Raw genomic sequence first — 23,168 nt, 5'->3', positions numbered from 1 at the left:
TATTGGCCAGCGTATCAAGGATATAGCCCTCCAATATTCAATGGCCAGTGCTCGTAAAACTTGTTCCCCTTTCTATTTTGGCCTAAGCCCTCTAGTCCCTAAACCCATGGCCTATCTTGCCAATTTGACCATACCGAGTTTTCGTCATCTGTTTGCCAGGGCTAGATTCAACTGCCTCTCCTCGGCGCTCTTAGAGGGCCGCTTTCAAGGAACTCCATATGAAAAACGACTCTGTATCTGCAAGAAGGGGGAGGTAGAAACAATTGCTCATGTTCTTCTTACCTGTGACTTATATAAAGATGTACGTGCCAGATTTATTTCGCCATGTATCGAAGCTTTTCCTGGCAGGCCCACCAAGTGGTTAGTGAACCATCTCCTGTCTGATATAGACAAGTGTACCACTGAATCAGTCGCCCAGTTTCTAATTCTAGCTCAGAGCCTACGTAAAAATGGTACCTAACATTATGACTGATTGTTGTAGACTAATTTTTTTAGCTGATGATTCTGTATTGTCTCGTTTTATTTGTTTTAATCTGAAACTTTAATCAATTGTATATTGGGTCTATGACCGCACAATAAAATTTGATTTGATTGATTGATTTGATACTGCCACACTAAAAGAAAAGATTTCTTACAAGTGTGGAATGAGTATTATGTGGCATCTGTAACAGTGTCCGTTAAGCAGAACAAAGTGGTCGAGCTGGCATATGTTGGGTAAGGCAATCCCGCAAGTGAACTTGTCCCAAGCTGTTAAGGGTTTTATATACAAATAGCAACACCCTGAACTTAGCAACTACAGCAGATCTCTGGGCAGAGGTCTTATATGCTGACAGGGTCTCGCTCCTGTCAGCAACCATGCTGCAGCATTCTACACTAACTGCAGTTTCCGGGTCAAGAACAAGGGAAGCCCCACATAGAGCCTCTCAATTGTGGTGTGCCACTGGGTTCTATCCTCTCTCCCATGCTATTTAACATCTATGTAAAGCAGCTGGGAGAGATCATCAGGAGATTTGGGCTGCAGTGTCACCAATATGCGGATGACACTCAGCTCTACCTCTCATTTAAATCTTCACCAGAGAGGGCTGTGGAGACCATGTCCAAGTGCCTGGAATCCGTGAGTGGATGGATGGGCAGGAACAGGTTGAAGTTGAACCCTGATAAGACCGAGGTACTACTTGTGGGAGACAAGGGAGGGTTAGGAGATGTTGACCTGGTGTTTGGTGGGGTGAAGTTGCCCCTACAGGACCAGGTCCGCAGCCTCGGGGTTGTTCTTGATTCCAAGCTGTCCATGGAGGCTCAGATTTCGGCTGTGAGCCGGGCAGCTTGGTATCAATTACACCTTATACGTAGGCTGCAACCCTACCTCCCTGTTCAACAGCTCCCGCTCGTGGTGCATGCCCTGGTCACCTCTCGATTGGACTACTGTAATGCGCTCTACGTGGGGTTACCCTTAAAAACAACCCGGAAATTACAGCTTATACAGAATGCGGTGGCGCGCTTACTTACCAACAGCCACCGACGGGATCACATCACGCCAGTGTTGTTTGACCTACACTGGCTGCCGGTTGTTTTCCGGGCCCGATTCAAGGTGTTGGTTTTAACCTTTAAAACCCTGTACGGTTTCGGCCCAGCTTACCTGAAAGAGCACCTCCACCGCCACCAATTATGCCGCCCAACTAGATCAGCCACACAAGGCCTTCTCTCAATCCCTCCAACCAAAACAGCTAGGTTGGTGGGTACTAGGGAGAAGGCCTTTTCTGTGGTGGCCCCCACTCTCTGGAACTCCCTCCCATATGATCTTCGACATGCCCCTTCCCTAGATGTATTCCGCAAGGCCCTGAAGACGTGGCTATTCCAGCAAGCCTTTGAGGTCATTGGGTAAATCACCATGATTCTGTCATTTATCATATGTTGTTATTATAATTGCTTTTATATGTATTGATGACTGTCCAGTATTTTACCTATTGTTATTAATGTGATTACATCTGTTATTGTATTTTATCTCTTTTAATGTACGTCGCCTAGAGTGGCTAATTGCCAGATAGGCGGCAAACAAATTAAATATTATTGTTATTATTATTATTATAGAGTGAACTATTTTAAAATAATAATACAAAAAAATACAAAATATCTTCAGGCTTATTTTAGGTGCTGGTGGGACTAGCATCCCTGGCCCGGGTCTTTCTTCTTCTCCCTTCTCTGAAGGTACACATTAGTTAAATAGCCCTAGGAAAGTTGGGTGGTGGAGCTGCCCCAACAGTTCCCTCTGGCTCTTGATGGTCCATCCCTTTAGGAGTTGATGGTTATATGCTCCCTAGCCTAGGTTTCCTGACTTCTGACTTCTCTCTGGGCACAATGGTCTTAAGTAGCCCCAGGGAAGGTGGGGTGGAATCACACCAATTTACATTGTTCATAAGATCCCTTAAAAAAAACAGCCCTTATTTATCGATTAATTTTAATGTATAATTCTTCCTAACAGAAAATCTGTGCATTGGAACCTGAAGGCCGATTGAAAATGGACATGGTTCTGATGAAAGCTGATGCTCTCCTTCAGTGTATCAGTGAGGAAAAAAAGCATGAGATATTATCCAAATTAAAGGATATTAAAACCATGTGGGAAGAAACAGCCATATACATCACTCATTGTCACAGGTAAGGCTGCCAAGTGCTGCCCCCTATAGGCCTGCAACCATAGGAACATAGGAAGCTGCCTTAATACTGAGTCAGACCATTGATCCACCTAGCTCAGAATTGCCTGAAGTGACTGGCTATGGCTCTCAAGGGTTTCAAACAGGGGGTATACCCAGCCCTACCTGGAGATGCTGGGGATTGATGCTGGGACTTTCTGCATGCAAAGTAGATGCTCTACCACTTAGCTACAACCCTTCTGTCAGGTCTAGAGTAGATCCCTTACTTAGCCAGTTGGCCAGCCTGAAAATGGTGAACTTGGTCCACCATGTCTGCCATTTTTTTTCAGGACATCCCAGACTCTGCTTGGTCTCCTACTCTCGCTATGAGGCATATACAGCCCAAAAAGCCAGGAGAAGCCCCTACCTTGAATGTTATGTGGGCCCTAACTTTGACAGGAGGATGGGACAACTGACCTGTCAATGACCTGATGTCATTATGACATCAGATGATTGACTGGTAGAGCATCCTGCCCATCAAGGGGAGCATGACTTGCTCCAGCAGAGGAAATATTGCAGCCCACTTTAAGCTCCCAATTGTTCCTTTGTAGCCTGCCCCATCATGATGTCTGGAGTCAGGCAGGTGGGTGTTGTTTAGGTAAAACAGACTTGCAGGCCAAATAGCTAGACCTGGTGGGTCAAATTTGCCCTGCAGGCTGGAGTTCCCCCATCCCTAAGTTAAAACATCTATGCTGGTGAAGATGGTCCAGTTGGATCCAGGTGAAGATGGTCACCTGTGAGTCACTGTGAGAAACTGCTTTGGTAGCGGTCCTTCTCCTCTACAGAGTAATCTGACTCTGGTTCTCTAGCATTAGGATTCATTTGGCAAGCAGCAGTTCCCATAACCCCACCCTTATTTCCTCCAACAGCCGTATCGAGTGGGTGTGGCTGCACTGGAGTGAATACCTGAAGGCCCAAGATGAATTTTACGTATGGATTCACAACATGAAGGTGACCTTGGAGCCCGACATAGAGCTGCAGCTGGGCTTGAAGGAGAAACAATGGCAGCTGAGCCATGCCCAAGTCCTGCTGAATGATGTTGTAAATCAGTCAGGCCTGTTGAAACGGCTGCTGGAGGAAGCCATTGCCTTGTACAACAGGATTGGAGACCCTAGTGTCGATGAAGATGTCCAGAAAAAGATGGAGGAGGAGTATGCAGAAGTCAAGAACGAAGCACAGGTAAGGAGGGAGTAGAGGGTGAGAAAAGGCAGAACACTAAAGCACAAATTGCTTTGGGTTCTCCCCCACTCCCAGTTCAGTTTACACAACAGATGTACACTTCAGCATATGTAATGCTAATTCAGCCAAGGGGCTATAGGATCAGTGAACTTACAATGACACCTCTGGTTCTCAGTTGAATGTAACTGTAGGAGGGGCTCCCCCACTGCTTCATAATGCTCTTGCCCAGCACATTGCCATGTTCAACTGGGAACCAGAAGTGCTGCTATAGCTTCACTAATTTATGATCTACTGTTGGGGTAGTGCTGCTTTTCTCTTCTTAAGGTTGATCTGCAACATGGAGGAATATTCTCTCTTGGGGGGGGAATCTTGGACTTGTGGGTCATCTGATACCTTCCAGACCTACATAGCCTATGAGTTTATTCATTAAATTTAGTGGAGATGTTGATCTTGATTGTAGATAAACTCTACATGATGAAGATGCAGCACATGATTAAGATCCAAGGGCTTTCTTACAGTATAATAGCAAACTCCCATAAGCTGAGCAAAAACATTATTTAAGCTATTACTATTAAGTAAGACCAAACAAAGCAGGTGCCCTGATTCAGCAAGTGTGATATGCACGTGGAAGATTTCTACATGAGGGTTCCTGTTATGGATCAGGTATTCTGCTGTTCTCATTGCTAAATTCCTGTATCCTAGAATGGCATGCATAGTCATTCCTACTGGTTTGAAACCATGTATATAGCTGTGAACAGATCATTGGCATCGTGAGCTCCCACAGTACCAGTTGCCTGTTCAGAGCGCTGGAGGGCAGTGAGTCTAAACCTCCTTCCATGCCCCACAAATGGAGGATCAGCATTTTTAAAGCTGACAGAGCGACCGTCTGTTACACAAGTGCATGTGTATCAGGAAGATGGTCTTTTCAGTGGTGTATATTCTGCAGAGATAATGGATGACAGGCAAAAGCACACCGATAGCTTCATAACATACTTTATATCTATAGCTGCCTTGTACTGAGCTGGGCCAGTGCCATGTTTGAGGGGACCTGAGGCAAGGCACTTTCTGTTACCCCCTGCACCAAGTGCTACAGTACATAGCCTCTCCCCTACCACAAATTTACCAGAGGTTGCTGGGCAGCAATGCCACAGTAACCAGCAACAGGAATGGGTGGTGGTATGTCCTCTTGCACTCTGAAAAGAAGCACTTGGCCACAAAAAAGGATACAGTTAAAAAGAGGCCATTGTCTGCAGCAGTGGAATCGCTGGGCCTATGGGCCCTGGCATGTGCCCCATAGTGTCAGGTGCTGGCCCCTAGTGTGATACTGAGTCAGACCCATCTAGGCCAGTATTGTCTGCTCTGACTGGCAGAGGCTTTCCAAAGGGTCAGGAGTCCCTCCTGGGACTGAACCTCAGTTGTGATGTATGAAGAGCATGCGTTGTACCAGTGGCCTTTCGCTTGCTTACCATTGGGAGCAAATTAATGCTCCCATTTTGTGCCAAAAAAAAGTATTCTCGCTCCTGCATTCTCCCTAAACATTTTTTTTTTAAAAAACTAAAACTACTGAAACAAAATTGTATGGCTTTCCTGCCAGTTTTTTTTCCATTCCCTGTCTTGAGCCAGAAACAGCCTAAAAGGTTTATTGGCAATCAGTTCTTGAAATAATGTAAATAATCACTCAGTGGACATCCTGTCTTTCCGGCTTTAGCTGGAAAGCGATATTTCATTACTTTATTCAGTGTAGATTAGTGGGAAATATTATTGGTGTTTTCTCTGTGTAATTCGAATCTGGTCTCATAGCTGTTAGCTTGTACACCCTCAACTGAGGCTAGCCAAAAGAGTGATCAATGAGAGCGATAACTTGAATGCGGAAAAGTCTGGATTATTTGCAGTAGAACAGTGAAGATTTCTGACTTTCAGTTGTTTAACAATAGTAGCAACAAAATGACTCACTCTCCTTCCCACCCTAAAATTTGCTACTGAAGTGAAGAAAGCTGGGTTGGGGAGGGGGATGACCAGGACTGGATTTTTGTGCAGAAAGATTGTGAACTCCATTCAAAACCCACAGGCCTCAGCTCATTAATACTCAGTGTCAGTCCTTTGCACCTGGCTTTGGTTCATTGGCCTCAAAATTCTAATAGAAAACAAAGATCCTGAAAGCCTGAAGTCTTCCCATCCCTGATTTATATACATCAGGTCAGAATCAGGTCCATCAAATGTTTATTTTTATTTATTTTATTATTACATTTATATCCCACCTTCCCCCCAAGGAGCTCAAGGTGGCATACAAACATGGTTCTCATGCTCCCAATTTTATCCTCACAACAACGCTGTGAGGTATATTAGATTGAGAGGCAGCGACTGGCTTCATTACACCCAGTAAGCTTCATGGCCGAGCAGGGATTTAAACCCTGGTCTCCAAGGATCCCAGTCAGACACTCTAATGATTGCATCACACTGGCTGGTTTCATGTAGGCTAGCGCAAATAAGCAGATGCACCTGTGTAATATCCAAGTGATTGGTCTCAGGCTATGGTCTGAAGGCACATGAGGCCAGCACCTTGCTGAAGCTAAGCAGGGTTAGGTCTGGTGAGTGCCTGGATGGGAGACTGCCTGGATGTAAGCCTTGGGTTTCTATAATGAAAAGAAAAGCAGAGTATAAATGTAATTAATAAATTGGTTCAGGTTTTAAATTAGTTCAGGTGAGGGGACTTGGGAAAGACTGACAAAGTAATTTCCACTTACAACCTGGAATTTCTTGAGCCATTCCTTGCATTGGTTACCTTTGAAGAATGTAACTTCACCATTTTAACCTCTGTTGTTTCAAATCTCTTTTTGTAACACAATGTTCCAGACAGAGATTACATCCCTGAAGCACTAGACACAAATTATGCAGTCACGACATTTTAACTTGTGTGCCTCACAATGACCTTTTCGTTTTCTCTTTCACCGCCACTTTGGGTTGATCATTATTCCTGAAAGAAATGCCATAGCCTGGATTCTCTTGATAGATGTGCTTGAGCAGCTAGGTTTTCAGAAGCCTCAAGGTGCTTCAGTAATAAATTATAGCAGAGCTAGGCACATTAGGACCTACTGCCTAAAATAAGGTCTCATTAAATCCAGAGACATGCAACTTTTATTTTGGATGGGGGGGGGGAGTAGCTAGTTCTTTTAGTTACAGAAATGCACCAGAAAATGTGATGATGGAAAATGAGATAAGAGTTTAGGAGCAAGTCAGGACTCAGAAGCAACCCCACTGTGTTGTTTTTCAACTGAAGTCCATTAATATATCGCAACCCTTCAAAAGATTGCCTATTTATTTGTTAGACTTTTTACTCACCTTTTACCATAAGGTCCCAGGGCGGGTTACAACAATAAAATATGCAATTGTAAAACAAAACAGTTAGAACCATAAAACAAGAAAAGTGTGGAAACAAAAACAGTTCCATATATAAACCAATAGAAATGTCTAAAAATAATTCCATATATAGAAACAGTTAAAAATGATTCCAGTATAAGTATAGACTGGGATAAAGATCTCCACTTAAAAGGCTTTTTGAAAGAGAATCCTTTTGAATGTAATAATGTTGGAATAGCACAAGCACAGTCTAAGGCCACATGCATACCACACATTCACACACACATGCCCTGGGCGCCTGCTTGAAGGAAGGGTGGGATATAAATCAAATAATAAATCAATCAATAAATTTATTCCACTATTATTCCACTTCAAACACTTATGGCTTCCCCCAAAGAATCCTGGGAGTTGTAGTTTGTCAACGGTGCTGAGAATTGTTAGGTGACTCCTATTCCCCTCACAGACCTACAACGATCAGAGTGGTTTAACAATCAATCCCTTTTCTCTCCCACATAACAAGAGCGAGTGAACAGAAAACAGCTTGCAGTGTTTTCCTTGTATTTTCAAAACCAAAATGGCTAGAAACTTGGAAGGGTGACACAGCCCCCCTGGTGGCTTTATTGTTGTTGTTATGTGCCTCCAAGTCGACTACGACTTATGGCGACCCTATGAATCAGTGACCTCCAAGAGCATCGGTCATGAACCACCCTGTTCAGTTCTTGTAAATTCAGATATGTGGCTTCCTTTATGGAATCAATCAACCCTGGTGGCTATGACCCTGTATAAGCATAATACATTGTGCAAAAACTGAGCAATATAGAAGTGCATTCTTTTTCATAGATGCAGCATTTTGATTTCCTGGGTATAAAATTTGGAATTTTAGCATAGATATTTTGCGGGGGGAAAGGCAAAAAGGTTTTAGCATGCTAGGCCTTTCTTTTGTTCTTTCTTTCCTAAAATGGAAGGCTGTGGCCTTATAAGCCCCTTGAAACCTTGCATTCATTTAATTAAGTGCTGAATAATTACAGCATAATCAGGCCTGGGACAGATTGTTTTGTCCTCATGCTGAAGGCAAACTGTTACAAATTCCCCAAAAAACAGCCAAGTGACCCCGGGGGGCAGGGGGAAATGGAGGAATGAGAACAGACTCTTTGTGCTCTGGGTTTTTACAAAAAATGTGTAGTATGAGGAGAAAGGCTGCTTTCACTCTCCCTATTTTTGATGTTTCTCTTGTTGCAGAGAAGAGTGCAACTGCTTGAAAAGATAACAAAGGAACATGAGCAATATAAGAGCAACGTTGACCAGTTCCAACTGTGGCTGACCCAGGTGACAGAAAGGTTAAGCTCCTGTCTTGGACAAGAAGCAAAACAACCAGCAGAGAACAGAATTAAATCATTACAGGTACTTGAATGCTGTTTGGGGCTTCTTCTTGTGAGTGGTAAGGTTTGCTCCTCTTTCCTAGCCCATCCATAGGCGCATATAATACAGCGTGGATTTTTCATATTCTGCCACGTAAAGTTGAAAATTCCCGCCCGTGCCATTCTGCTAGTTCCCATAAGTTCATTTCAAAACAAAATCTTACAAAACTCATAGTCCTGAACTGAGAATCGCTTGCTTAACAACCCTCTAAGTTTTCATAGCGATACATAAAACATTCAGAGAGAATTGAGAGTTCAAGTGTAAATCAAGAGGAAAACAAATCAAGGCCGGAGGCACGTGTTACCATATTCTTCCAAACTACACAGGAAGTGGATTGGACTGTTGAGAGCAAAGCCATCAGGAGTCTAGACCAAGAGGCTAGACTCCTAGCTGGGGCACCCAAGGCAGAACGGTCAAAGCTGAAACACCAGACTAAGATGCATCCAAACTCAGATGAAGTAAATGGTAAACCACTTCTGAATACCTCTTGCCACGAGAACCCTATGAACAGAGTATGCAAAATGCAACATGACATAGCACTGAAAGATGAGACCCCCCAGGTCAGAAGGCACTCACCAAGTTACTGGGGAAGAACAAAGGACAAGTACGAGTTGGGTCAAAGCCGAAAGGAAGCCCAGAGGCTGATGCACACAGATGCAAAAGGAGAGTCCGGAGCTGTACCACCCACACAATAGGAACATGGAATGTCAGAAGCATGAACCAGGAAAAGTTAGAAATTGTCAAGCAAGACATGGAACGTATCAACATTACAATACTTGGCGTGAGTGAATTAAAATGGACGGTAATGGGACAAACGGCAACTACAAAATATTTTATGCAGGAAATGAGGAATCAAGAAGAAAAGGGGTTGCTTTAATAATGAGAATTGATGTAGCAAAAGCATCTATGCATTAGGAGCTACAACGCAAGGTCTGAGCGAGTGATATCAATGAGATTAAATGGGAAACCTATTAACATAACCATCAATAAAGTGGTGCTGGAGGAGAGCTTTGCGCATACCATGGACTGCGAAAAAGACAAATAATTGGGTGTAAGAACAAATTAAACCAGAACTGTCACTAGAAGCTAAAAAGATGAAACTGAGGTTATCATACTTTGGACACATCATGAGAAGACATGATCCCCTAGAAACGACAATAATGCTGGGAAAAACAGAAGGGAGTAGAAAAAGTGGAAAGCCAAACAAGAGATGGACTGATTCCATAAAGGAAGCCACAGACCTGAACTTACATTATATGAGCAAGGTGGTTCGTGACAGATGCTCTTGGAGGTCACTGATTCATAGGGTCGCCATAAGTCATAAGCGACTTGAAGGCACATAACAACAACAACAACAACAGAGAAGAGGTCAGGTCTCCTGCTCCCCTGGTGCATTCACTATAGCTGCCCAATTTCCCTGCTTTTTAAAATTTGATAGAAATATCTGTCAGCGATAGGTACGTTCTTACAGCGCAAGGGGTTTTTTGCCTCTTAGTGAATATTAATTAATTCATGCTGTCAAAGAGCTAATCTGCTATACCAAATCGAAAACTGAATTTTATTTATTATTTGATTTATATCCCGCCCTTCCTCTCAGCAGGAGCCCAGGGCAGCGATCTTTCATATTTGAAAGATCACTTCCCTCTAGAGCCTTGAAGCTTTCAGCCTTGGGGAAGTTGCTATCTCTGTCTGGCCTACCTCACAAGATGATTGTGAGGATTAAAACAAATAAAGAGTTATTGTGCCAAAGTCTGAGCTTTTGAAGCTTGGGAGGTAGTGAGGTTTCCAACTTGTCAAAAGCTGCTGTGTGCCCATTTGGTGTTTTTGCCACAAACGTCAATAACTGAATTTTGCTGAATGCACCAGGTACTTATCTTATTTTGCAATCCACCAGAAATCTGGTACTACCACCACTATTAGTAGTAGTAGTAGCGGTAGTGCTGCTGCTGCTACTATTACTACTACTGCCTACCACTGTTATTGCCTTTCACTATGAGGTTCCAGGGTAGGTTACAACAATTTTTTTAAAAAAGCCAAGATTAAAATCAGCTAAAACAAATTACAGTCAGGATAATAGAGTGGTTCCTAAAATATATATTCAGTGATAGGGATGGAAAGATCTGTCAATTTAGGTTCTCTCAGTTTCTCATTTTTCTAATCTTAAATTCAGTTCTCCACAATTCTGCAGCAATTTGCTAATTTTTAATTCCCCAGCATTTAAATGTGGATCTCTCCCAATAAACACATTTTGTAGGCAATGTTGACTAATGTACACATTTTTGCAAGCACTTTCTTGTCATATAATGCATTTTTGTATGTTATTTTCACTCATATATTCCTTTTTTATGCACGCTTTCCCTTAACATATGCATTTTTGTACACATTGGTTGGTTGGTGAACTGGATTGCAAAATTCAAATCAGTGCAAATTTCAAAGGATGGCTGAGTTTCAGTTCTCATACTGTTTCAGAAAGTGTGAAATTGATAGATTCAACTTGAAATGTGAACTGAATTGAATTTCTCACCCTTCCCTACGTCAGGTGTCAAAGACCAGGGTAAAGAAGTGGGCTTTCAGCATGCAACAAAAACTGCAAGGCAAGGCTAACATCATCATCTGGCATCCTTGGGCAACTGCCAGCACTTCAGCAGGACCCACTACTGATTCCTGCCCTGAATTCCCGGTCTGGTGCTCTGAGCAGTGCCAAGTAGCTGGGTCTAGCTGCCATTTTAATTTCCCACAATGTTCTGTAGCAACATGACATTGGGGGTATTCTGGGAAATAACAGTGATGATTTTACCCTATCAACTGGTGCTCATCAGAGCGCAGGTGCTTGCCTCTAGGTAAGCCCATCAGGGCCCATCAATGGAGAGGGGAGAGCATCAAGAGGGCATGTTGCCCAGTGTCCCCACTAGGCCCTCCTTCAACCTACTAAAAATTAAAACCCATCAGGCTTCTCACTCTGACCCTCCAAAAACACAGCAGGCTCTGCCTCTGACCATTCAAATCCTGCCCTGACTCTACCCCAGTGACCTGCCATTTGCTATGCCCGCTGACAGAGTGTTTTAAAAACAGGAAATCAACAAGTAGGAAATTGGTAGGAAGAGGATCTAAACTGACGTAAATTTGGGCCACATTCACACCATACATTTATTCCACTATCATTGCATGTTAAACAGTTATGGCTTCCTCCCAAAGAATCCTGGGAAGTGTAGTTGGTGAAGGGGGCTGAAAGTTGTTAGGAGGCTCCTGTTCTCACAGCTGTGATTGCCAGAGTGGTTTAACAGTCAGTCCCTCTTCCCAGAGAATTGTAACTCTGTGACGGGAATAGGGATCTCCTAAGAACTCTCAGCACCCTCCACAAATTAAGCTTCCCAGGATTCTTTGGGGGAAACCACAACTGTTTACAGAGGAATAATAGTGGAATAAGCATGTTGTATGAATGCGGTCATCATTTGGAGCTGAGCATAGTGGCACTATCGAACAGCTCAGATTGTGCCATCTCCCTTCTCCAGTGGAGACCCCCTGCGTCCTAGGAGAAGAAATAGCTTTAATTGAAGAATGGGCTGATTCAGACTGCAGAAATTCTGAGCTGCCAGTCCCAGGTTTGGAGGTCCTAATTTGTTGTCTTGCTCAGAGATATTTGGGAGGATTTCCCCATTTAGGCCATAAGCCTATTGGTCAGGTTGGACAATACCTGTCTCCATGTTGTGGAGGGGGGAAAGTGCCTTCCTTCTCCACTTATCTGGAGTATCTGCCCTGCCTACAGTATCACTGGAAAGCCACTCAGAAGGGTGAAATGTTCAAATAGTGTGCAGCACACACACACATGATGATTGCCCTGGACCTGATCTGGGATTTTGACCACATGCAACAGGTACATGTCCACTGGATTTTTTGCACATGTGATTGTACCTCCCCCTCACATGAATGTGTGGCAATGTCAGAGGTGGGGCAGGCATGCTTGGGTGGTCAGTAGGGGTGTCAGAGAACTCTGACAAAAACAGAAACATGAACAGAAATCGTTGGTGTTTGCTTATTTGTCCCATGTCTGGAACGGAAATCAACCAGCTAATATAATCAAGTATTCACTCTTGTTGCTTTCGGTCCACAAACAATATGCAATTGATTATTTTTTCACCATATGCATTGTGTTTCCTTTGCACTGAAATGAATGGAGTGATAACGTAAAGACAGCATAATTTTATGTAAGTTTCAAAGCTCTAGACAGCTTGGGTCTAGGATACCTAAAAGATTGTCCTACCCCTTATATACCTAAGCATTCACTTTGCTGTGGAGGAGAGACTCTCTTGCAGATAGCATCTTATGAGGAGGTTCGTTTCATGTGGAATCAGGCCTTTTGTGTGGTGGCACCTACCTTTTTGAATCTCCTTCAAATTACATATTATATAGACACTATCTCTGTTTTTACGATGTCTACTGAAGACTTTCCTCTTTCAACAAGCCTTTAAAGTGCAGTTTTGCACTCCCACACTGCATCTCTATTGGAACTATTTTTAACTGTTTTTATGTATGGAATTGTTTTAAAACATTTGTATTGTTGTGAATCGTTTCATATAAGGGACTGATTTTTATGGCTTTTATGGTTTTTTCTTTTATGGCTGTAGCTGTTTTATTTTTAATAACTGCATATGCTATTGTTGTAAACTGCCCAAGGACCCTACGGTAAAGGGCGGTAAGAAATCAACACAACAACAACACTGTCTCTCTGTGAAACTTGCCCTGAACCCCTTTCTCCTGCAGGACATTGCTAGAGATGTGAAGAGTGGGGAAAAGAAGCTGAGACATCTTGAAGCTCAATCTACAGGTGTGATGCAAAACACCTCCCCCCTCGGAGCAGAAAAGATGAAAGAGGAGCTGGAGGATCTGAAAAAAGCCTTGGAAAAGCTGAAACTGGTGAGCACGGAGGAAGAGGAGAGGCTGCTGAAGAACCTTAAATCTGAAAATGCCTATCATTCACATGCCAGGCTGCTGGAAGCTGAGGTTCAGGAGTTCCGTAAAAGCCTGCAGAGATTAGCAAACGCCTTTGAACCGGAGGCTGGAGGGAGAAGCGATGAGGACTTAATCCTTCTGTGGAGAAAATACAGGGTGAGTATTTGTCAGGAACAGATGGGGAGGAAAGAAAGAGAGACAAATATTGATGCCCAGTAAAGAGCTAGCTTCTTTATGAGAGCTGCGAGCTGCGTGCTCCGCTAGCCCTTTGCCTGTGATTAATTCCCAGTGAAATTAATACTGTGTTTCTATGTTTCTGCAAGGATAATAAACCACACACATGAGATTTGCGACAAAATCTGGCAGTGTGGAGTGCTCCTGTTCAGGATGTCTGTCAGATAGCCATGCCCTTTGAGGGGCTACTCCGTTCCATCCCTCTCCTCCTGTGCCCCTACCCCACCCTGGGTTCCATTTTTTTTATCTAGGGTGGCCAGACATAAAAGAGGGCAACTACACCGGCTGGAATTCCCTCTTCTACACAGCTATTAAAGGTAGAGGAGTCCTGTCCTCTTCTGCACGCGGCCTCCCTAGTTCTCCCCTGTCCCCCCAACAACATAAGAAAAGCCCTCTAATCCTTGCAGAGTTGCCAGGGACAGGATTTCAGCTATCAAATGCCCAGGCAAACAGGAATGTTTCTAAATTTCTACTAAAAGTTACTAGGGAGGGAGACTGATGCACCCCACTAGGGAGGACATTCCACAAATTGGGGACCATTACCGAGAAGGCCCTGTCGCAGGTTCCTGCCAGCCAGGCAGCCCCCGGTAGTAGAACATAGCCATCAGAGTTAGTAGCCATTAATGACCTTATCTTCCATGGATTTGTCTATCCTCTTTCAAAGACATCCAACACTTCCTCTTGTGGAAGAAGATGTTCTATGGCCACACAGCATGCTCTGTCCTCTTCGGGGAGTTTTGAGGTCCCTCTCCTTAGGATGTTTTCCCCAAAATATATTTTCTATTTTTGCAAATCTTGGGGATCCTCTAAAGCCTGCTGATACCTCCCTCCTGTGGGTGGGTGGTGCTGTTTGCCTATATGAGGATTGACACTCTGAGAATGAGCTGTTAGTATATCCTGGGCATGTAAATTTCTGTCCTCTCCCCCGCATGTGAACCTAAGATCTTCACATAGTTCCTGAGCCCCATCTCACTGTCCCATTGCCAACAGAAAGGTGGCTGGTGGGGACCTTTTCAGCTGCAGCAACTAAACCGGGTGGGAAACCTCAGGCCCAGGGTCCAAATGTTGCCCTCCAGTATGCTCTCTCTGGCCCTCTGGACTCTCCCCAGCTCACATACCCCCCCCTCCTCACTGGCCCTGCTTCACATCCACCTTGAATGTTTTTGCCTGGCTGGAATGTGTAATTCCACCCTGATAAATCCAGGACCCGTTTGTCTGGGACTGGCGCCCGGGTGGCAGTGGTGGCAGGGCGGGATGTGAAGTCGACCTGGGCTTCTGGAAGGGGTGGTGCATTGGGGCAGCTGGAGTGTGACCATGCATGCCATGCCCTGGATGGAGGAACCGAGACATCTCACCACGGAAGCCCAGGGAGCAGACAGCTTTTGGACCCTGTTTTCCCTGATCACATTAGCACTGTTGATGGGTGCTAAATCCCCTTCATCTGCCTGGTTTATCAGAGCTCAGAGTATCAGCTGCAAATACATTCTTCCTGAGCCCCATGCAAGGAATTCCAGTGTTTGAATCTTTTGCACTTGGGTCCCTTGTGGCCTACTCTGGCTTTTATGCTGTGTTTATGTATATGGCTATTGTTCGTGTATTTTGCTTTGTAAATTCATTTGATATGTTTTTTATTGCACCTTGTGTATTGTTGTAAACCCCTTTGAGATATTTCAGATAGTAAGCGGTCTATAAATGGAAATATAAATAAATAAATGCCTTTTGTTTGCCTGGTTAGAGGATAGAGAGAGGTATGTGAGTGTGTGTAGAAACTAGCCTAATGTACAGAGATACAATTCACATCTATTGCTCCACCCACTTTTGCCTCTGGCTCCTCCCATTGGCATGCAGTCCCTGGAAGGTTGCCCCAAAGGAAGTGCGGTCCTTGAGCTGGAAAAGGTTCCCAATCCTCAGCCTAAGTTCTAGCATAGCCTCTCAAGAGAGGTTCATCGCCCCCCCCCCTTTAACTGATGCTGCTTGGCTTTATTTAGTTGAGCCATTTATATTTTTCTAGTCTGCTGCTGCTGTCGATGCAGTTTTTGTGATGCTGCTTTATGAAGCTGTTTTTACTGTTGTTTGTTATTTGTTAGGTTCATTTTAAATTTTTGTTGCAGTTTACGTTTTTATTTACGAGCAACCTCGAATCTGATGTTATTGTTAAAGGTGAGATATAAATGCCCAGATAAATAAATAAAGGAAGGAAACAAATAGCACAATCCTATGCATGCCTATTTAAAAGTAAGTATGACTGAGTTCAGTAGGACTCATTCCCAGTAAGTGTATGCTAAGGCTGCAGTCCTGTCCTCTTACCAAGGAGTAAGTGCTGTTGAACTCAATGGATTGTATTCAATGCTAGTCATACTCAAAGCAGACCCATGAAATGAATAGACATGACCAGCTCCCTGTCTGTGCTGAATAAAACCCACATGATCTGAATGTACTACTGCTGAGGTCACTGCCTGAACTCTATTAGCCAGAATTGATGTTAGTATGTCAACGTCTACATTAAAGAAATTGGCCTGTAATTTGCACAATTAGTATGATCCTTGCCAGGCTTAGGTATACTAGAAATATTTGCATCATGCATTGATGTTGACAGGGTGCCTTTTGACACACACTGAGAAGTTTAGGAGCCAAAACATCTAAGTATGACTTATACCAATCTGTAAGAAATCCATACTCATAGTAGACCCATTGAAATCAATGAGCCTAAGTTTGTTGCTATGTGCCTTCAAGTCGATTATGACTTATGGCGACCCTACGAATCGGCAACCTCCAAAAGCATCAATCATGAACCACCCTGTTCAGATCTTGTAAATTCAGGTCTGTGGCTTCCTTTATGGAATCAATCCATCTCTTGTTTGGCCGTCCTCTTTTTCTACTCCCTTCTGTTTTTTCCAGCATTATTGTCTTTTCTAGTGAATCATGTCTTCTCATGTGTCCAAAGTATGATAACCTCAGTTTCATAATTTTAGGTTCTAATTTTTTGTTCTGACACCCATTTATTGGTCTTTTTCGCAGTCCATGGTATGCGCAAAGCTCTCCTCCAACACCACATTTCAAATGAATTGATTTTTCTCTTTTGCTTTTTTCACTGTTCAACTTTCACATCCATACCAAGAGATGGGGAATACCATGGTCTGAATGATCCTGACTTTAGTGTTCAGTGGGACATCTTTGCATTTGAGGACCTTTTCTAGTTCTCTCATAGCTGCCCTCCCCAGTCCTAGCCTTCTTCTGATTTCTTTATTGTCTCCATTTTGGTTAATGACTGTGCCAAGGTATTGATAATAGTTGACAAGTTCAATGTCCTTGTTGTCAACTTTAAAGTTACATAAATCTTCTGTTGTCATTACTTTCGTCTTCTTGACGTTCAGCTGTAGTCCTGCTTTTGTGCTTTCCTCTTTAACTTTCATGAGCATTCGTTTCAAATCATTACTGGTTCCTGCTAGTGGTGTGGTATCGTCTGCATATCTTACATTATTGATATTTCTCCCTCCAATTTTCACACCTCCTTCATCTTGGTCCAATCCTGCTTTCCATATGATATGTTCCCCTTATAGATTAAACAGGTAGGGTGATAAAATACACCCCTGTTTCACACCCTTTCCTATTTGGAACCAATTGGTTTCTCCATATTCTGTCCTTACAGTAGCCTCTTGTCCAGAGTATGGGTTGCGCATCAGGACAATCAGATGCTGTGGCACCCCCATTTCTTTTAAAGCATTCCACAGTTTTGTACGATCTGCACAATCAAAGGCTTTGCTGTAATCTATAAAGCAGAGGATGATTTCCTTCTGAAATTCCTTGGTCCATTCCATTATCCAATGTATGTTTGTGATATGATCTCTGGTGCCTCTTCCCTTTCTAAATCCAGCTTGGACGTCTGGCATTTCTCGCTCCATATATGGTAAGAGCCTTTGTTGTAGAACTTTGAGCATTACTTTACTTGCATGGGATATTAAGACAGTAGTTCAATAATTACTGCATTCCCTGGGATCCCCTTTCTTTGGAATTGGGATATATATTGAATGCTTCCAGTCTGTGGGCCATTGTTTAGTTTTCCATATTTCTTTACAAATTTTTGTCAAAATTTGGACAGATTCAGTCTCAGTAGCTTGTAGCAACTCTATTGGTATGCCATCTATTCCTGGTGATTTGTTTCTTCCAAGTATTTTAAGAGCAGCTTTCACCTCACATTCTATAATTTCTGGTTCTTCATCACATGGTTCCTCCGTGAATCAATCTGTCATCCTTGCATCTCTTTTATAGAGTTCTTCAGTTTATTGCTTTCATCATCCTTTTATTTCATCTCAGTCAGTCAGTGTGTTTCCCTGTTGATTATTGAACATCCCTACCCTTGGTTTTAATTTTCCTTTCATTTCTCTAATCTTTTGGAATAAGGCTCTTATTCTTCCCTTTTTGTTGTCCTCTTCTGTTTCTATACAATAACCATTATAATAGTTCTCTTTGTCCCTACGTACTAGTAGCTGTGTTGTTGCATTTAGAGTTCTAATCATGTTTCTATCTCCTTTTGCTTTTGCTTTCCTTCTCTCTCTAACCATTTTAAGAGTTTCATCAATCATCCATTGAGGTCTTTCTCTCTTTTTAACTAGAGGTATTATCTTTTTGTATTCTTCCTTGATAATGTCTCTTGCTTCTATCCATAGTTCTTCTGGTTCTCTGTCAACTAAGTTTAAAGCCTCAAATCTGTTTCTTATGTGAACTTATATTCTTCTGGGATTTTATTTAAATAGTATTTTGACATTATGATTGCGTTGTTGCTCTTCTTTACCTTTACTCTGATTTTCAATACAACCAGTTCATGATCTGTACCACAGTCTGCTCCTGGTCTTGTTTTCACAGAAAGTATGGCACTTCTCCATCTTCTGCTACCAATTATATAATCAATTTGATACCTATATTGACCATTTGGTGATGTCTATGTGTACAATTGTCTTCTCAGTTGCTCAAAAAATGTGTTTGCTAGAAACAGATTATTGGCTTCACAGAATTCAAGAAGTCTTTCTCCTGCTTCATTTCTATCTCCTAAGCCCCATTTCCCCACAATTTCTAGTTCTTCTCTGTTCCCTACTTTTGCATTCCAGTCCACCATGATTATCAGAACATCTTGTTTTGGTGTGTGATCAATTTCCTCCTGTACTTCTGCATAAAATCTCTCCAATTCCTCTTCTTCTGTGTTTGCCGTTGGAGCATAGACTTGGATGATGGTTATGTTAATAGGTTTCCTGTTAAATCTCATTGATATAACTCACTCATACTTTGCATTATAGCTCTTAATTGTTTTTGCTGTATCACTTCTCACTATTAAAGCAACCCTGTTTCTTCCTGATTTCTCGTTTCCTGCATAAAATGTTTTGTAGTTGCCTGATTGAAAATGTCCCGTTACTGTCCATTTTAATTCACTCATGCCAAGTGTTGTGATGTTGATACTTTCCATTTCTTGCTTGACAATTTCTAACTTTCTCTGGTTCATGCTTCTCACATTCCATTTCCTATTGTGTGTGTGGTACAACTCCGGACTCTCCTTTTGCATCTGTGTGCATCAGCCTCTGGGCTTCCTTTCAGCTTTGACCAGCTGTGTCATTAGTCACAGCGCTACTCGTACTTGTCCTTTGTTCTTCCCCAGTAGCTCAGTGAGTGCCTTCTGACCTGGGAGTCTCATCTTCCAGCACTATCTCGTGTTGCATTTTGGATACTCTGTTCATAGTGTTTTCGTGGTAAGGTATTCAGAAGTGGTTTACCATTGCCTTCCTCTGAGTTTGGATGCAATTTCGTCTGGCGTCTCAGCTTTGACCATTCCACCCTGTGTGCCCCTGCTAGGAGTCTAGCCTCTTGGTCTAGACTCCTGACGGCTTTGCTCTCATCTTCTTCAACACTCTCAAACTCCCTCACCACAAGGTGTGCATCCATGTCTATTAAGTTCAATGGGTTTGCTCTGAGTAGGTCTGGCACTGAATCTCACCCTTTTCCATGATAAGTAGTTGCATCTCATGGCCCTAGAATTGGATTCCACTGCATCTTCTGCCACACTGCAAAGTATCCTGGGGTATATATGTATAAGATTGTGCTGTAAACCCGGAAACAGTGCCTTGGAACTTTTCACTGCTCAAGGAAGTGAGATTGTGCTCTACACATTTACATTTACATTTGTTTAAAATTTGTAATCTATTTTGCTTAAGGAATTTTAACAGCCAGGTCCAATATTATAGTCATTTGTAACAAGTAAATTTCCTTTTTCTAGATTCAAATAAAAATATATACAAATGTAATTGATTTGCTATTTGTGTGTGTGTTTTTGATCAGAATATTTTTGCATTTTAAGGCAACAAGGGAAACTCTTACAGCAGAGGAATCAAAGGTTGAGAGACTGAAGACTCAACTTAAGGATTTGTTCAGGTTTTCACAAGACACACAGCCGCTTTCTGACAGTGTGATACGTGTGATACGGGAATATCAAAGGTAATCAAGGTATTTTTTTTCTGGCAGGGAGGATTAGCAGTTGAAAATAAACAATATTTGGAGGTATTATGGAAACAGAGCAAGGAATGGAAGCTGATAAAAGGCACTCCTAGCCGCGGAGGTCACCTGGGCCTCTAGTGACAAAGATGTATCCAGGAGCACCCCCAGACTACAGACCTACTCTTTCAAAAGGAGTACGACCCCATCCAAAGCAGGCAACTGACCAATTAATGTTGCCCTTGTAGAACTCAGCATGGAGGAGGATGGGGATGCAGTCTCTGCCTGTGATTGGCTTTGCTTTGGCTTTGACTGGCTTTTTCTCAACCCACTGTCGGCCACTCTGACTTCTGCCCTAACAGTCCCAGTGGGCACCAACCATCAATGCATCTTCCTACCTTCTATTCATCTTGCTCAAGTTCACCTCCCATTAACACCAAAACACTATCCAAAGAATACTCTTGGCAATGGTGAGTGAAAGTAGGGAGAAAGCTGCTTGCCCTCTAGCCATCTTGCATGGCTTCCTGTTCTCCTTTCTGGCTCTTCCAACGGTCAGGTTGGGGGTTGCAGGCTGCCTTGAAAGTCAAGCAAAGCCACTTGTCTCAATAGCTATGGCTCTATCTGTCTTAAGCTGCAGCTCCCCCTATAGGTCACTGTTTGTGCTGCACCTAAGGCCAGCCTTTATGGTTGGGCTGCCCATTCATACTTGAAATCATTGTCTTGAAATGTTCTGTTACCTTGTTGGACACACTTGAAGCCACACATTATAGAGATAACAACAGTGGTAATAACTTGCTAGGTGCCTGTGCATTAGGGATGGGACCCCTTGGCCAGTGCCATATCAAAAGCATTCCCTCGACCTAACAGGCTGGTATCGATTAGAGCTTGTTCTTCATCTGCTATCGGTTGCTTTTACCAATTCTTTTTTTCTCCCAAAAAATTGATGTTAATATTGATATTTTGAAATGAAATATCAATATTTTGAAAGGAAATATAGGTAAATAAAAGGAAATATTGATACAATTATCATTCTTAATATCAATATTTTAGAGGTGGATTTTTTTTAAAAAAAATCCATTTTTGAAAATAGCAGCGGAAAATCACTATATAAAAATCCAATCTGCAATAATAGAGAGTAAGTGAATTAATGGAAAATTCAGTAGCAAATCCAAATTGGGTGGAATTCTAGCACATCCCTACTGTGCATGGTCTTCTCTCCAAGTCTGCTGTGCTACTTTTTTTCCCCTTGTATGTTTTTGGGTAGGCCTGCCCTGCCTGCTTTTAATGACCAAGCTTCTGTTTCCTGCTTACATTCATCTGGGATAGGCAGCAAATCTAGCCTGTCAGTCTCTCTCTCTCTCTCTCTCTCTCTCTCCCTCCCTTCCTCCCTGAGCTTTGGCAAAAGACTTGCACTTCCAGGCTAACTGGAATCAGGAAGTGACAAGCATATAGCTCAAACCTTTACAGACTTGGAGAAAGGATTGTCGGCCAAGCAAAGGCATGGTCAAGTTTTTGTTGCGCCCAAAAAGCTGTCTTCCTTATGCCAAGTACAGAACATGCTGGCATGCTGACAGAGGTTTATCTTAATTCAACTGGACCTTTCAGGAGGGCAAAGCGGCAGTTCAGATTTTAGGAAGCAAGTCTGGGAGGCGTTCCAGGGAGGAGTAGCAAGAAAATATTGAATGCTGGCCACACAGCAGAGATGACAGATTGTTACCAGCTTGCTTCTTTGTAGGAAGTGGTAACCTCGCAAATCCTCATGGGGCAGGAACGGAAGAAAGAACAGCAAAGGCAGTCATCACAGGTTCCTCTAAAATTACTTTAAGCAAAAACCTCCCTTTATTGTATAAAAAATAATGTGAGAATGATGTTGTCGTGTCGTGTGAGATGACAAATATTTTTTCTTTCTAGTCTTGTTTAGCTAAAACAAAAGATGTCTTCCAGATAGAAGATGTTTCTCCAAAGGCCCATTGGCAGCTCCGTTCAGCCGGGTTCCATTTAGCTAGAGAAAGGGGATGAGAAAAGATTTTGCCAGTGTTTGTGACGCAGTGAGAGGAGCAGCCTGGTGTAGCCAGCAAAGGAAAAATGGGTCTTTTTCAGATGGCTGGAAACAAGGAGCCACGAAAGAGGGCGTGCCTCCAAGTAGATTCTGATTTCTTTTCCGGGAAATTGATGATGTTTCCTCTCTGCCTAAGTCTGAGGGAAAGGGCCATAGCTCAGTGGTAAATCTGTTTTGCATGCAGAAAGTCCCAGGTTTGATCCCCCAGTGTCTATAGGTAGGGCTAGGAGAGACCCCTGCTTGAATCACTGAAGAGCTGCTGACAGTCAGCGTAGATAATACTGAGTGCAATGGCCCGGTAGTCTGACTCAGCAAAATACAGCTTCCTGTGCTCCTGTTTGTAAATAGACAAATATCACGAAAAGCGTCAAGGGTCTTCAGTGCCCTGATTTGAATTAGGGCTGCAGGGGGAGGAGTGTCAAACCCTCCCTGCTCCCCATGCATAGTGGTCCCAATCCAGATGGCTTGCCTGGAGCTGCTGTTCGGTAAGAAGGAGAAAACTTGTGGGCTTATTTTTTGTGTCTGCTAGTTTTTGACTCCAAGACTAACTGCAGCTTGAGTGTGTGTGTGGCTGCAGTGTCTTTTGTTAGCCTTAGCCCCAGACCAAATCAGTCCCCCCTCAGCTACTTTTACAAACAGAAAGTTATGTTGGAAGCTCCAACACATCATATAGTTTGGCCCTAAACAGAAACTAACTGTGCAGTCCTATACATGTCTGCTCAAAAGTAAACCTCGTGGAGTTCAGTGAAGCTGACTTCCAGGTAAAGGGGTGTAGGATTTGCAGCCTAAGGCGTGCAGTTCTACCC

At 43.0% G+C, this 23,168-nt stretch overlaps 1 protein-coding gene across 7 annotated transcripts in view; it reads left to right on the top strand.

The window, feature by feature from the left end:
• The window catches only part of SYNE3 (spectrin repeat containing nuclear envelope family member 3), a 133,352-nt gene that overhangs the window by 66,031 nt on the left and 44,153 nt on the right, over positions 1–23,168 (top strand). For all 7 annotated transcript variants that reach the window (XM_061612065.1, XM_061612069.1, XM_061612066.1 and 4 more), the window contains 5 exons: positions 2,480–2,652; positions 3,557–3,866; positions 8,463–8,624; positions 13,404–13,748; positions 20,170–20,306. In XM_061612065.1, coding sequence (XP_061468049.1) covers positions 2,480–2,652; positions 3,557–3,866; positions 8,463–8,624; positions 13,404–13,748; positions 20,170–20,306 — 1,127 coding nt within the window. The remainder of the gene's footprint in view (positions 1–2,479; positions 2,653–3,556; positions 3,867–8,462; positions 8,625–13,403; positions 13,749–20,169; positions 20,307–23,168) is intronic.

This window comes from Rhineura floridana, chromosome 2 (genome assembly GCF_030035675.1).
Source record: "Rhineura floridana isolate rRhiFlo1 chromosome 2, rRhiFlo1.hap2, whole genome shotgun sequence".
NCBI classification, from domain to species: Eukaryota; Metazoa; Chordata; class Lepidosauria; order Squamata; family Rhineuridae; genus Rhineura; species Rhineura floridana.
This window is presented reverse-complemented; position numbering and strand designations above follow the sequence as displayed.